General features: G+C 36.7%; 1 protein-coding gene across 43 annotated transcripts in view; it reads left to right on the top strand.

Annotated features, from left to right (window-relative positions):
* Positions 1-781: 781 nt before the first annotated feature.
* Positions 782-16,193, top strand: part of ABI2 (abl interactor 2) — a 78,541-nt gene continuing 63,129 nt past the window's right edge. For 13 of the 43 annotated variants that reach the window (XM_036237831.1, XM_036237823.1, XM_036237830.1 and 10 more), the window contains exon 1: positions 1,007-1,123. In XM_036237831.1, coding sequence (XP_036093724.1) covers positions 1,007-1,123 — 117 coding nt within the window. Of the gene's footprint in view, positions 1,124-16,193 lie in introns of all 43 variants that reach the window. The other 30 variants (XM_036237835.1, XM_036237833.1, XM_016161947.2 and 27 more) reach the window with 13 other exon arrangements.

The following is a 16,193-nucleotide window of genomic DNA, read 5'->3' as shown; positions in this document are numbered from 1 at the left end:
TTTGGGGAATAAACTGCAAAATCAAAATGATCGACCTTGAATTTTTGTGGCAATTAACATTTTTCCAGATGCTTTTACATAAACTTTAATTTTATCCATATGACAGCCCTGTGAGAAAGGAAATTAGTACCAATAATACCGTTTTCGAAGCTACTGAATCCACGAAGAAAAGACAGCAAAGTTGACAGAACTAGGGAAATAAAAGAAAAGGTTGTCAGTGAGAAAGGGAGTCATAGCAAGAGATACAAAAAGCTGAGGTCCAGGGGACAGGCAAATGAAAAACAGCACGGAGGCTAACTTGGCGGGGGTAAACAAATAAGTGGGGCGTGGGGGGAGCCGAAGTGCGAGAAATCTAGGATTAGAAAAGTGGAATTTACTTAACTGTCCCAAAGAAGATGGATGAGTTCAAAAGACGAAGAGAAAAAGGAAAAGTAAGGCGGCACAGAAGTTTTGTGGGCTGACATTACCCCTCAGGCCAGTGACCGACCACAGCGCTCGGCCCCATGTTGAGAATAAAGCCGAGGTAGTCGCGCAGGGCGCACGCAAGAGGACAGCGGGCCCCGGCGGCGCGTTCACGTCAGAGGAACAAAGGCCGGCGGGGGCCTTCGCGAGCCACGCAACCTGTGGGGGCCCAAGGGTTAATCGCGCGTCGGACTCCCGCGCGCATCCCCACTCCAGTCGTCGCTAGGAGACGCCGGAAGTGGGGGAAGGGCGCGCGGCGCGGCCGAGGGTGGGAATCTTTTTCAGGCGCCCGGAGGCGGAGAGAGGCGAGCGCGCGTGCGCGCGCCCGGCCGGCTGTCGCCGCGGTGACCGTCCTCGGAGTCCGTCGGCTCGCGCCCCGCCCCCGTTCCTGCTGCCCCCTCCCCTGTCGCGCGCGGGGGGGTGTTTCTCGCTCCTCCCGAGTTGCCGCTGGCGTCGCTGCTCCTCCTCTCCCAGCGTTGGGTTTCCCTGGCGCTGCCGCCACCGCTACCTCTGCGGTCTGCATGAGGAGGAGGAGGATGTGAAGATGGCGGAGCTGCAGATGCTGCTGGAGGAGGAAATCCCGGGGGGCCGCCGGGCCCTCTTCGACAGTTACACGAATCTGGAGCGGGTGGCCGATTACTGCGAGAACAACTACATCCAGGTGCGACGCCTCTCCTGGCCTGGGCGCGCTGGGCCTGGGGCTGGTGCGCGGCGCGTGGGGGACCCCCGGGCCCGCGGGGGGCGTAGGGGAGCAGGGCCGAAGCCGCGGCGGGGACACGGCCCAGCTGAGCCCGCGGTGGGTGGGGGGAGGAGCAAGGTGGGAGCCGGGGTGGGTGAATGGGTGAGTTCCTCTGCTTGGAGGAAATTGTATCCTTAAAACATTTTTAAAAGCCATGAATCAGTCCATGGTGCGGTGTATGTATGGTGTGCCCGCCTCTTCGCTTCTCCTGCCCTAGGTCGCCCCCGCACTTGCTGCCAGTCAATTTTCGGGATGGCGGCGGAGGCGGAGAGTGGCATTTTCTATTTGACAGAATCCTGCTCTCCTATATGGCAGGTGTGTTAGGGCGATTGATGGGGCGAGCCCTCCCCCCAAGCCCTGGAGGGTTTTTGAGGGGCTATGTTATATCACAAAGTAAAGTGTCTCTCTGTTTCCTTTCATGTGAATGCCTCGAGACTGTTTTGTTGTTGTTGTTTGTGGTGTTTGTTTTGCTTGTGTTTTAGGTTCTAGCCAGGGATACAGTAAAAAAGAGCAGTTGTCTCTTGTTGGAAGTTATTGCTATTTTCCTCCCTTGGAGACTGAGAAACTGTATGATAAGCTTATTCCTCCCACATCCCATTAGAATGTGTAATTTATTTTCCTGTGGGAAAAAGAATTGTGACCATTTTTCAGAGTAAATTAGGAAATGATCCTCATGGTTTGATTTTTCCCGTGATGGTTGGTTTGGCACAGGGACTCATAGTGATAGCGCTATGTGTATGTTGAAGGAGGGGGATACTGGGTGAGGTGAGATTTAGCTGCACTCTGATGAAGCAAGAGTCTGGATTTTTAAAAATTACTTGAAAGACTAGGTTAAAGCTCACGGTCTGCAAATTCAGCATCTTTTGTTTTATTTATGGCTGATTCTGAATTACATTTTTTTTCCTTTCCAATTAAATCCTCTTGGGACAAAGGTGGAAATGGACAAAGTATGTTAAATTATTCTTGACTGTGGTCTTTTTTTCCCTGCTCCCATCTCTATTTCTCCTGGAATCCTTCTTATTAACATTAGCTATATTGGGAAGCATTCTCAAGTCTTAGTATAAAATTTTAAAAAGTGATCAAATTTATAGGTTCATAAATTTTGTAAAGATCTCATAGTTAATCAAGGATTAGGTATCGTGAGATTTTACTTGATTAGACATATACTGACTTCTGTATTATCGTGTAGGAAATATTTGTGTTGAAGAATGAACCAGACAGAATCCAAGGCTTTTCTCTCCAAAGAGGAAGTTGAAAGTATGGCTAGAAGGAAAGAAAGACTATGTCTTGGGTCAAAGATTCACAGAAAAATACAGTTGTCCATATTTGTAGGATGCTTTACTGATGCTGAGTGGGGTAGGAGAGATTTAAAGGTTTAGTTGCTCAATTTTCCACGAATGTATTCAGAAGTCTTCTATGGCTTGGCAGAGTGTGTTAAGGGTTGATGAGATACACCTAGTGTCTACAGAATTCCACAGTGCAGTAAATAGGTGCAGCTGCTCTGAGAGCAAATGAAAACCATGTGGTGTGTTAGTTTCTACTTTGTAATGGACTGCAGGTGAGAAGGACTGAAAGAAGCTATGCTACCTCAGGGAATTCACGTTCTCTAGAAGAGGCAATCTAAAAGACTAAAGTGGTGATTCCATTGCCTTGTGCAGCAAGCATATTACTGGAAAGAATTAAAAGTCAGAAGAGAAATTGAGGGTGGAAATGTGATTATCCTACACTTATTACCAGTAAATAAAGAAACAGATTTGTCTCTCTTTGTAGTTTTTATTGTGTTTCAAGGTATAGCTCCTCTTAGATTACAATTGTTACATAAAGGTAGAAAAAGTACTTGAATTAATAAAGCCGACAGGTTGAAGGGATCAGTGATTGTTGTCTTTTTATATATTTTGTACATTTCTTCTAGTTGAAGAGCATGTTACTGCCATCATTTGTCTTAGCATTGGGACTCAAAATTTAGTGTGGTGGCATTTTAAAATTTAGATTATAAATATTGATTAATAGAAATGGATTTGGATTTTAAAATATTCAATTTAGCATCTAAAATAGATTTTACATTTCTACCTTTTAGATTATCATGTTTTGTGATCCGATGAGTATATTATTGGTTTTCTCTCCCAGATTCCAGCTCTTACATGATCTATTTATAGTAAAGTTGATAAACAGAACATGGTGATAGTGATTTGTGCTGACCTAGCTGCACATTTGGCTGGCTTTCCTTGCAGTCCAAATAACTGACCAGCAGGGGTTTTGATGATGCATGTGACCCTGCCATATGCAGTTAACTGGTGAGATCAGTGACCAGATAGTCAGTTTAGCCTTATTATAGCATTAGACCCTAACATCCAGCTCAAGTTAACTAATCAAACACTCATTTTATCTTGTGGAAATGTAATTTTTGCTTGTAAAGCCGAAAAAGGACAGATTTGTTGATCACATATAACAAAAGGTAAGGTTCTTTGCTCAGTGTTAAATAGCTGGTTTTATGCATAGGACTATCCAGAAATTAAGATAAATAAGAATATTCTAAATTTGGATTATGCTCTATGAAATCGAGCAAAGGAGGGAAAATGCTCTGTCCTTCTGAAAACAATAGTACTATTTAAATTTTCTATCATAAAAATATCCTTCAGATATATTATCCCCATTAGGAGTGGTCAGATGTTGCCAGTATGAACCTACACACAAAATCTACAGATAGAGCAGAGTTGGGTTGTAAGTAGTAGTCTTCCAGGTTACTAATGTAGGTAACATTAGAAACTTAAAAATCATCTTTAGTAAAAATTTAGATGATTTTTGTTTTATTATTTCAACCTGTGGAAAAAAGTCAAAGTATTTTTCTAAAATGTGATAATTATAACTACAACTTGCTGATGTTTACCGGATTAGTGTTCTTTATTTCTTGCCTATAAAAAAGAACTTAGTAATTGTTAAGAATTTTTAAATTTTTATTTTTTAGTTACAGTTGACATATAATATTGGTTTCAGGTGTATAACAGAATTAGACATATAACTTATGAGGTGCTCACCTGATAAATCTAGTACCTGACACCATACATAGTTATTACAACATTATGGACTCTTGCTTATGCTATGCTTTACATCCCCATGACTATTTTGTAACTACCAATTTGTACCTCTCAGTCTCTTCACTCCTTCACCCATTCCCCTAACACCCCTCTCATCTGAGAACCATCAAAATGTTTTCTATCTATGAGTTTGTTTCTCTTCTTTGTTGGTTTATTTTGGTTTTTAGATTATACATCTAAGTGAAATCGTATGGTATTTGTATTTTTCTAACTTATCTCACTGAGCATAATCCCTCTAGGTTTATCCATGTTGTTGCAGAAGGAAAAATTTCATTCTTTTTTATGGCTGAGTGATGTTCCATTGTATATATGTACAACTTCTTTATTCATTCGTCTATTGATGGACTCTTAGATTGCCTCCATATTTTAGCTGCAATGTAAATAGTGCTGCAATGAACATGTGGATGCATATGTCTTTTTGAATAAATGTTTTGGGTTTTCTTTGGATAAATACCCAGAAGTGGAATTGCTGAGTCCTTCCTTGTCTCTTGTTTTTTATAGCCTTTATTTTAAAGTCTGTTTTGTCTAGTATAAATATTGCTACCCCAGCTTTTCGTTTGTTTCCATTTTGATGAAATATCTTTCTCTATCCCTTTACTTTCAGTCTGCATATGTCTTTCAATCTAAAGTGAGTCTCTTGTAGGTAGCATATGTATGTTAGAATCTTGTTTTCTTATCCATTCAGCCACCCCGTGTCTTTTGATTGGAGCATTTAATCTATTCACATTTAGAATAATGTTGATAGATATGTAGTTATTGCTATTTTGTTATTTGTATTTTTGAATTTTTTCTTAAAACAGTCCCTTTAACATTTCTTGTAATACTGGTTTGGTGGCGATGAACAACTTTAGCTTTTTCTCTTCTGGGAAGCTTTTTATCTGTCTTTCAATTCTAAATATAGCTTCACTTGTTGTAATTCCTTGCTTTTCATCACTTTGAGTATTTTGTGTCAATCCTTCTGGCCTCTGAAGTCTCTGTTATGAAATTGACTGACAGTCTTATGGGAGCTCCCTTGTAGATAACTGCTTTTCTATTGCTGCTTTTAAAATTCTCTCTTTGTCTTTAACCTTTACCGTTTTAATTATGATGTGTCTTGGTGTGGGCCTCTTTGGGACTCTCTGTGCTTCCTGGGCTTGTTATATCTGTTTCCTTTGCCAGGTTAGGAAAGATTTTTGTCATTATTTCTTTAAATAGGTTTTCAAATTCTTATTCTCTTCCTGGTACCCGTATGATGCGAATGTTGTTACACTTGGTGTTGTCCCAGAGGTCCCTTAAACTATCCTCATTTTTTTTTTTTTCTTGTTGCTCTTCTGATTGGGTGGTTTTTGCTACCTTATCTTCGAAATTGCTGATTTGATCCTCTACATTTAATCTATTGATTCCCTCTAATGTAGTCTTCATTTCAGTTATTTTAGTCTTCACTTCTGACTTGTTTGTTTTTGTGTTTTCTATTTCCGTTTTTTTGCTTTTTATTTCTTTGTTGAATTTCTCACTGAGATCATTGAGCATCATTACAACCAGCATTTTGAATTCTGCATCTGGTAGGTTGCTTGTCTCTATTTTGTTTAATTCTTTTTCATGCGCTTTGTTCTGATCTTACATTTGGGACGTGTTTCTTTGTCTCCTCATTTTGGCTGCCTCCCTATGTTTGTTTTATGTGTTAGGTAGAGCTGTAGAGCTGCTGTGTCTCCTGATCTCGGAGTAGCCTTATGTAATAGATGTTCTGTGGGGCACAGTGGTTCAGTCTCCCTGGTAACCTGAGTCAAGTGCTCCAGGTGTGCCCCTTGTGAGGGCTCTGCGTGCCCTTCTATTGTAGTTGAGCCTTGATTGCTATTGACATATCAGTGGAGGAATTGACCCTCGGGCTGACTGGTTGTGAGGGCTGGCCATTACTACAGTGGAGGAGCTGTTGAGCAGGGGCTAACCCTATGGAGCAGGAGTCACTTTAGCGGGGCATTAGTGCCTGTCAGGTCTGCCCTTTGGCTGTATTGTTTGTGGAGGTCGTTAGGTGGTGCTCTGGCTGGTCTGAAGCTGGCCACTGGGTGTGTTGGTTCTGAGGCTTCTTAAGAGGGGCTCTGTTGCAGGCCAAGATAAGCTGCTGCCCGTGCCATGCCTGAGGACACTTAGTATGAGCTACAAAGTGATCTGCAGATGATTGCCCCTTGTGCCAGGCTTGGGGGTGCTTGGGAGAGGCTAAGCTGCAAACTCAGGTTAGCTGCTCCTAGTGCCAGGCTTAGAGCTGTTTAGCAAGAGGTACGGGGCACACTAAGGCCAAGTGCTACTTGGTTGGGGTTCATGAATCATTGAGAGATTTTAGGAGTGCACAGCATGAGTCAAGACAGGCTATTTGTATGGAAAAGCCATTGGAAGTGGCTTGGGTGGGTCTGCAAGTTGAGGTCTCAAGGAATTACCAGGCATGATGAAAATGTGTTAGCTATGTTGATGGAGACTCAGACATGGTGCTCATCTGCATGTGCAGGCTGGGTGGTTGGAGGGCTCAACAAAGGAACAATGACTTAAATCAGCACTGCTGTCTTGGAGACAGCACTTTTACCACCATTGCTGCCCCTCCAACCCTCTCCCTGAAGCCATACAATTCAGTTTTTTCCTGTATGTCCCTGGCACCTTTCGCGCTGCTGCCCCAGTGCTGGAGTTCAGCGAGTAAATGTATGTGTGGGCCCTTTAAGAGAATGCTTGGGACTCTAGCAGCCCTCTCTCTCATGTAGCCACAATCTCCGCTGGTTCTCACAGCCAGAAATTATGGGGACTTCTCTTCCTGGTCCTGGAACCTTGGGCTGGGGAGCTTGGTGTGGGGCTGGGACCCCTTACTCCTCAAGGGAAGACCTCCACAGCTGAAATAGTTCTTTCAGTTTTTAACTGTCACATATGAGTGTGGACCCAGCCCATTCCATATCTCTGCCCCTCCTACCAGTCTTGAGGTGGCTTCTTCTCTATGCCTTTAGTTATAGGACTTTTGTTCAGCTAGACTTCAGACAATTCTCAGTGGTGGTGGGCTGTAATTTTGAGGTAGTCATGGGAGGAGGCAAGCACAGTGTTTAGCATTAAGGATTTTTTTTTTTTTTGAGATACATGTAAAACTTATGTTTCTTTTTTTTTCCACTCATTAATATAAACATTGATGCCTAATCTAGGAAGTTTCCAGAAATTAAAAAAAATGTTTTAATTAACTTGGAATCTACATTTTTACAAATAGAACTTTATGAGTTGCTTTAATATTTTGGTAGATGAAATAAATTAAGTAAATCTGAAAAACCAATTTGTTCTTAATTACTTTCTTTTATTGTTGCTTTTTGTGAGCAATAATTCACATAGATACATAGTAAAATTCCATTGTTCATTATTTGGATCAAGAGCAAAATCATCCAATAACATGGATTTGCTCAGAAACAGAAATTATGAATTTACCTTAAAATTTATCTGAATTATTTCTCTTGCATTTGAATAAGAGAGACATTAATAGCTTTAAGGAGATTATAGAAGTATGACTGTTATCAGTCATTTTCATAAAAATTAATTACTAAAATGATGTAAAGATTTGCAATTTTGATTTAATAAAAGCCATAGAATACATGATCATAATTGAAAAATTATTAGAAAATACAAATACCTGTTAAGAAATTTAAAATTGTCTAATCATTTGAATACAAATTTGGTATTTATACTTTTAAGTCTGATATATACAACCATGTGTATGCGTGTATATATATATATATATTTTTTTTTTTTTTACGAAAATAGGTTCATGTTCTATATCACCTGTCTTGTTTTAAAAAGAAACTTTAATAGTGCTAGGCTTGCCTTTGTTTTTTATGGGTGTCATAGAGTATGAAGAAAGGAGGTTTGTGTTTATGTTTGAGTTCTGTTTGCTTTCATAAATAGAGGAATCTTAAAAGTACTAAGAATGATGGAGAGAGAGGAGGTCATTTGAGAGTAGAAGTTTGAGGACTGATATTTACATCCTTTCCTATGACTTTGTCTTTTACCTCCAGAGAGGAGTGAACCACATCAGTGGACATCAGGCTGAATTTGCCTCCATTGAGGCGACTTAACTTATCAGGATTTGATCAACGTTTACTATTCTTAAAGTAACTAATCCTGACTTCCTAGCAGAGACATTTGGTGATTGGATTTTCAATGAAAAAGACAGCCATTATCAAGACCTTTGACAGGATTGCAGACATAGACTTAATTATATACTGAGTCCCTTATTCTTTATAATTACAAAAAAATTAAACTTTAATACTTTTTAAATTTAATTTTTAAAATAATTTTTATAATTTTATTATCCGTGCACTTTCTACACTTTCTTCTCCAAGGTACTTAATTGGCTTCTTAATTCCCTTTATTAATCTAAGGATTTCATCTGCACTTCAATTGTTGTCCTACTTTGAAGAGCTTTTTGATAGGAAATTGCTGTTTACTCAAACAATTCATAAATTCTTTCTTTACTGTCTTCTTACCTTGGTATGATTAATATATGAATGTGTGATAGGTTTGCTTCATTCAGAGTCTTCTTTCCTTTCCCAGAAAATGGTTTATAACCAAATTGATTTTCTCATGCATAGGATATATAGCAGAGATATTTTGAGCATTAGAGCCTTTAGTGTTACTTTCCTTTTAAAATGCAAGGAATTTTGATAGCAGTAAGTGAGCAGGTAAATGTAATCTTTTGGTGGGTTAATGGAAGTCTCTTGAAAATTATATTAGACTATTTGTAGACTTTTGATAGCTTGTGGTTGAATTTTTGTGGGACTTATTAATAGATTGGCTTCACAAAGTAACATGTAAGTACAACACCTCCTGCTTTGAATTTTTTATTTCCTTTATATTCCTTCTCTACATACATACAAAGCTTCTAGAGGCAAGAGTCGTATCTTAAATTTTTAATATCCTTCTATTAGGCACATGGTGTGCATATAGTAGACACTAATTAAACAGTTGCTGAATGTCAGAAATACTTGAATGTACTAGAGACTTCGCACTGAATTATTTTATAGACTTGAATGTAATTACCTCTAAATTTCTTTTGCAATTTTTCCCCCTTAGGTGTCATAAGCAACATTCATATTCTAAACATTACTTAGAGTACAGCTATGCAGTTATTACCTTGCAAAGAACAGAGTTTTACTTTTTATTTCTTTTTATATAAGTAACAGACTTGGATATAAAGATTTTGCACTACAAAACAGTTTACCTTGAATCATTTACAACATGGATTTTTTTCTCATTTGATTTTTAAAGTTAGATTTATTGATGTATAATACACATATATTACAAGTCACCCTTTTTTAGGGGTAAAGATCTATTTATTTTGACAAACTTAAATAATTACATAACCAACACAACATAAAATTTTCTAGTTTTAGCCAAGGTGAATACAGCTATAAACATATGCAAGCAAATGTTGGTGAGACATATGTCTTTATCTTACTTGATTAAATTTAAAGAATTGGCTCCACCATGGTACCCTGATTACATTGCATCTATATCCATGTAGAACACATAGGCAAGGCTTGAACTGCAGGTAATTTGAGTTGCCAAAGCACATTGTGATCTTCTTGGAATATGAGATTATGGGAGGTTTGTGAGGAGCTGCTACTAGGCCTTTTTTTACTCCTCTTTTTACAAAAGAAGCTGTCTTGCTAGTTTCTCATCACCTCCTGGTTCTTGTGAGAAGGAGGCTTTCTGTTGTACCTTCTTGTTGTACCGCTGCAGGCTGTAAAACTTCAGCTGCAGCATGGCATTGGCTCCTCAGCAACATAGTGGTATATCATCCATGTTGCAGTCATACGGCCCCTTTTGTTTTTGTGTTGCTCTGCACAAGGTTCTCAACTTTTGCTCCTCTTCCTTTTGCTTTTTATATAAAAGGTAGACTTCCTGAATCTAAATAAGGGCTTGTTTGGGCTTGAGCAAAGCTGTCAGGTCTTGCAGTATCTTTGCCTTGACAGTAAATATTTAACAGTGAGATTACTGCGTTATAGAAAGTGCTGAGCTCTTTTCCAAAATGATAGTACTATTTTACATTCCTACCAGCAAAGTTTTAGTTACTCTCTATCCCCATCAGCACTTGGTTTCGTCAGGTTTTTAAATTTTAGCTATTTTGACATGTTACTGATATCTCACTGGTTTTATTTTGCATTTTCCTAATGACCGATGATGTTAAGCATTTTTTTATGTGCTAATTTGCCATCTGTATATCATCTTTGGTGAAGCTTGTTCAAATCTCTTGTCCATTTCTTACAGATTTTTTTCTATGTTGGATTTTGAGAGTTCCTTATATATTCTGGATACAAATACTTAATAGATATGTATTTTGTGAATAGTTTCTCACAGCATGTGGCTTGTCTTTTTATTTTAATAGTGTCTTTCACAGAGCAGAAGATTTTAATTTTGATGGAGTCCAGTGTATCCATTTTCTCTTTTCTTAGTTCATGTTTTTGATGTAGCTAAGAAATCTTAGTTTAATTTAAAGTCACAAAGATTTTATCCTTTTTTTTCTACTAGATATTTTGTAGTTTTTGATTTTACAGGTAAGTCTGTGATCTATTTAGAATTTTTTCTACATGATGTGAGAAGTATGGGTCCACAGGTGTTTTGTTTGTTTGTTTTTTGCAATTGGCTGTTCAAGAACCATTTGTGGAAAAGACTCCTTTCTCTGTTAAATTCCCTTGGCACTTTGGCTGAAAATTAATTGACCATATGTGTTTGGGTCTAGTTTGAACTCTATTTTGTCCCTTCGATGTGTGTGTGTATTTGCCCATACCATGCTACAGTTTTATATTAAGACTTAGGGTCAAGTAGTACGAATCGTCTACTCTATTGTTATTTTGGCTAGTGTAGGTCCTTTGCTTTTTCCATATGTTTTGTTAATTTCTGAAATTCTGCTGGGATTTTGAATGGAATTGCGTTGACTCTGTAGATCATATTGGGGCAAATTGATATTTTGAAATGGAGTCTTCCAATCTATGGACTTGATATTTTTCTATATTTAGGTTATCTTTCATGTTATTTTAGTCCTTAGAATACATACAAATTTTGCATATTTTGTTACATTTATCTCTAATTATTTTGTGATTTTTGTTGCCATAGTAAATAGTACTCTTTATAAAAATTTCAGTTTCTCATTATTCATTACTAGGGTACCCAAAAAGGATTGACTTTTTTATATTGACCTTTTGTCCTGTGACCTTGCTAAATTTATGTATCAAACATAGTAGTGTTTTTTGAAGATGCTTTCGGATTTTTTAAAACGTAGACAATTATGTTATTAGTAAATAAAGATGATTTTATTTCTTGCTTTCCAATTTTTTTTCCTTTTATTTCCCTTTCTTGTCTTTTGGCACTTGGACCTCCAAAATGATGTCGAATAGAAGTGATGAGCGCCTATGTCCGTCACTTGTTCTCAGTCTTAGGAAAACACCTAGTCTTCAGCCATCAAGTATATTAGCTATAAGTTTTGAGTGAATGGTTTTTATCATATTGGGGAAGTTCTTTTTCATTCTTAGTTTTCTAAGGCGATTTTTTAAAACTGTGAATTGATGTTGCATTTTGTCTTATGTTTTTTTTCACATCTGTTGAGGCTTATTTTATTTTTAGTCTGTTGATAAGGTAACTGGCATTGTTTGATTGTAAGATAGATTTTTTAAAAAATTTGCACTTACAGAAAGTTTGGTCTAACATCTAGAAATTTGCTGTAATGAGCAAGCTTTGTCAAACAGGCATATATTGTATATTGACTGCTTTTTGTGAACTTTGCTATGTGCTATATTTGTGTTTGCAAAAGGACTTTATAAATGCTTATATCATTATTCTTTAAAAAACATTAAATTTCTTTTCATGTTGAGATACCTGAATTAGTTACAAAAAACCCCGAAAATATGATGCGTATTTTATTAGTTTTGCTAATTAAATACTGTGACCAGAAAGTACCAGTATAATTATAATAGCTACGTCATAGGGTAATTGCGGTTTAAATGAGTTTATACAGCTAAGACAATATATCTTTAATCAAATCTAATACTCAGTTTTTAAGATACATTATTTATGTGCCACTAAATTAATGAATGTTATCACTTAAACACTTAAAATACTGCCACTTAATTGACACAGTGCATTTTGATTTATGTTAAATATCTTACAAAGATACACATTATATAAGTGTTTGTCTTACAAAGATACACATTATATAAGTGTTTGCTATTACTACAATTATTATTTTTGTATATTGATGACTTAAATGTTTTGTCATCCTTTTACACTGCTCTTTTGGGGGTATGTCTTTAACTGGTCCACGTTTTAATTTTAAAATATTTTGATAGGACGAGATCTGACTGTATTTGAGGTTAAAAGATGCTCTTATCTATGGTGCTAGGATTTCTTGCATACAAATTTCACATGTCTTATTGAACTACAACTGTATTATGGTATAATTTTTCTAGTTAAACAGAATTTCAAAGCTTATATGACTAAAATGTATTATGTAAAGTTGTAGTTCACATTCATAGACATTCGGAGTTATATTTTAATTTTCTAGAAATAGTGACATACTAGTTATAGATATCTTAGGTTCAAAGAGTTTGTCCCAAAACTTAATTGCTATAAGGTGAAATTTCTTAACTTTTTACATTTCATGCCCTATTATGATAAATATAAAAATTATTTTTATATTTGTCTTCATTTTTGAAAGGTAATTTTGTTGGGTATCGAACTCTTGGACAGTATTTTACTTTCAGTATTTTAAAGATGGTGCCTACTATTCTCTGGCTTCTATGGTGTCAAATGAAAAATTCGTGTCATATTTATCTTTGTTCATTTGTAGGTTAATGTCTTATTTTTCTGGCTACTTGGAAGATTTTATATCACTTTTTAAAAGCAGCTTGATTTTGCTATACATTGATTTGGTTTTCCTGCTTGTGTACAAGTTTATTGTACTTCTTTGAGCTGTGGCTGTAGGACTTTCATCAATTTTGGAAAATTTTCAATGCATTATTTTGTCGAATATTTTTTCTGTTGACTCTCCTCTCTATAGAGAACTTCAATAACCTATTATGCCACAGCTTGTTCCACAGCTTTTCATTAAAATACTTTTTCTCTGCTTTATTTTGGAGAAATTATGTTGTTGTATCTTCAAGTTCATTGATCTTTTTTTGGAATGTCTTCTGTCATTAATTCTATTCAATTTATTCTTTGTCTCAGACATAGTTTTCATTTCCAGGAGTTAGATTTTGGTCTTTTTATATTGTCCAGGCCGCTACTTAACTTTTTAAATGAATAAGATACAATTATAATAACTATTTTAATACTTTTGTTGCTAATTTTAACATTTATGTCAGTTCAGATGGGTTTAATTGATTTTTCTCCATTATTGGTCATATTTTCTTCTTTACATGTCTAGTAATCTTTGAATGCCTGTCACTGTGGTTATTACTTTACTGGGTGCTGAATCCTTTTTACATTCCTATAAGCATTTTGGGCTTTGTTCGTGTATACAGTTAAATTACTTGAAAACTGTTTGATCCTTTCGAGTCTTTTAAGATTTGTTTCGTGGGACCAGTGGAATGTTTAGGGCTAATTATTCCCCACTAATCTTAAGGCAAGATCTTTCTGCATAGTCTAACTAGTGCCCCGGGATTGGGGAAGTTTTCCATTGTGGTTGGTAGGAACACGTACTCTTCTTACCTATTCTGTATGAGCACTGGGCACTCTTCCTTTCAATCCTCTTGGGTGATTCTTTCCCCATCCTTGGGTAGTTTTCTCATATGCATGCACTGATTGATCAAGGCAGACATTATGCACATTCTCTGGATCTCTCTTTGCATTTTTCTGATACTTTTGACTTGTTCTAATTGGCTTGGTCTTCTCAGCCTCTTAATTCCCTCTCATGAACTCCAGTGTCTGCTAGCTGTACCAGTAATATCCTTTTTAGCAGATTTTTTTTCTCCTTCCAATCCAGGATCCAGTTTGGGTTTTCTTATTGCACTGATTTGTCATGCCACTTTAGAACAGTTCCTTGGCTTTTCTATATTTTCATTACACTGACATATTGAAGAGCATATGCCAGTGTTTTCTTTTGTTTGCTTTTTCTTTAAGAATGTCCTTCCATTTGGTTTGCTCTGAATGTTTACCTGTGATTTATATTTAGTTTATGCATTTTGCATATTTGGCAGCAAAGTGATATGTTCTCAGTGTTGCGCATCATATTACAAGTGTGTCCCTTTATTGGTATTAAGTTCAACTACTTGTTTTAAGTAGTGTTTGGCATATTTCTGTTATGTAAAGATAGCATTTTTCCTTTTTATAATAATTAATTTTCTCACATTGGTTTTCATATCCATTTATGATTTTTGCCTGAAACAGTTATTTGTTTGGTGGGACCAGTGGATTGTTTTAATTTAGGGCTAATTATGCTATGATGACTGTAAAATGATGATCTCCTAATGATATCTTATTTCTTGACATACTCATTTGTTATTTGGAAGAGAAAATGAGTGGGAATTGCATTTCTGTTTTAGCTGACCAGAATAGTGTAGAAGCATTGAGATTTTCTCTGGCAGTGTATTTTTCAGTTACTAGCTTCACAAGTATTCAGTTCTAAGATGTGGCACATATACTTTTGGATGATGGACATCTACTTGGCATGATGAGTTCTACAATAGTAGTTATGTGGCAGTTTCCTGATCACAGTGTATGGTATGTTAGTATGTATGATAGTACTTTTCTCCTGTTAAGAGTCACAATAGTTGCCTTATGATTCCTACTTCTATGATCGTGTTAGAAGTATCTGTTCTTGGTGCGCCAATTCTGTGATTATGTTATGGACACGATACCTGGAGGCGAATCCTAAAGCTTAATCCTTTAGTAAACATTCAGGTCTCTGTATGAATTTCTCAAAGTGAGTGTGGTGCACTGGTTTATTTTTTTCCAGTTTTACTGGGATATAATTGACTTGTAATACTGTGTAACTTTAAGGTGTGATATATGCTGCAGCAACTTTCAAGTATGTAGTACAGTAATTTAAATTATTGTATTACAGTAATTTAACCATGGTGTACATACATTCCCAAATTTATTCACCTAATAACTGGAAGTTTGTACTCTTTGACAAATATCTTTTCATTTCCCCCAACCCCTAATAACCACCATTGTACTCTCTTTTTCTAAAAGGTTGGCTTTTTAAGATTCATAATATGTGATAATATGATATCACATATTAAGTGATATCATAGAGTATTTGTCTTTCTTTGTCTGACTTATTTCACTTAGTGTAATGCCCTCTAAATCCATCCATCTTGTTGCAAATGGCAGGATTCCTGTCTTTCTCATGGTTGAATAATATTCCTCTGTGTGTGTGTATATATATATCATATATCATCTTTATTCATTCATCCAAAGATGGACGCTTAGGTTTCCATATCTTGGCTGTTGCGAATAATGCTGCAGTGAGTCTCGGAGTGCAGATACTTCTTCTTTGAGATAGTGATTTCATTTTCTTTGGATATATACCCAGAAGTGGGATTGCTGGATCATATGGTAGTTCTGTTTTTAACTTTTTGAGGAACTTCCATTTTGTTTTCCATAATGGATGTACTAATTTACATTCCCACAAATAGTGCACAAGATTTCCCTTCCTCCACAACTGCACCAACACTTGTTATCTCTTTTATTTTTATCTTTTCTGACAGGCATAAGGTGATATTTCATTGTGGTTTTGATTTACATTTTCCTAATGGTTAGTGATATTGAGTACCTTTTCCCATACCTGTTGGTCATTTGTATATCTTTGGAAAAAATGTGTGTTCTCTTCCTCTGCCCAGTGTTAAATCTGTTTTTAACCTGGTTATGTGTTTTTTTGTTTTTGTTTTTGTTTTTTGCTCTCA

Source organism: Rousettus aegyptiacus, unplaced genomic scaffold, assembly GCF_014176215.1.
Source record: "Rousettus aegyptiacus isolate mRouAeg1 unplaced genomic scaffold, mRouAeg1.p scaffold_m13_p_2, whole genome shotgun sequence".
Classification (NCBI taxonomy): Eukaryota; Metazoa; Chordata; class Mammalia; order Chiroptera; family Pteropodidae; genus Rousettus; species Rousettus aegyptiacus.
This window is presented reverse-complemented; position numbering and strand designations above follow the sequence as displayed.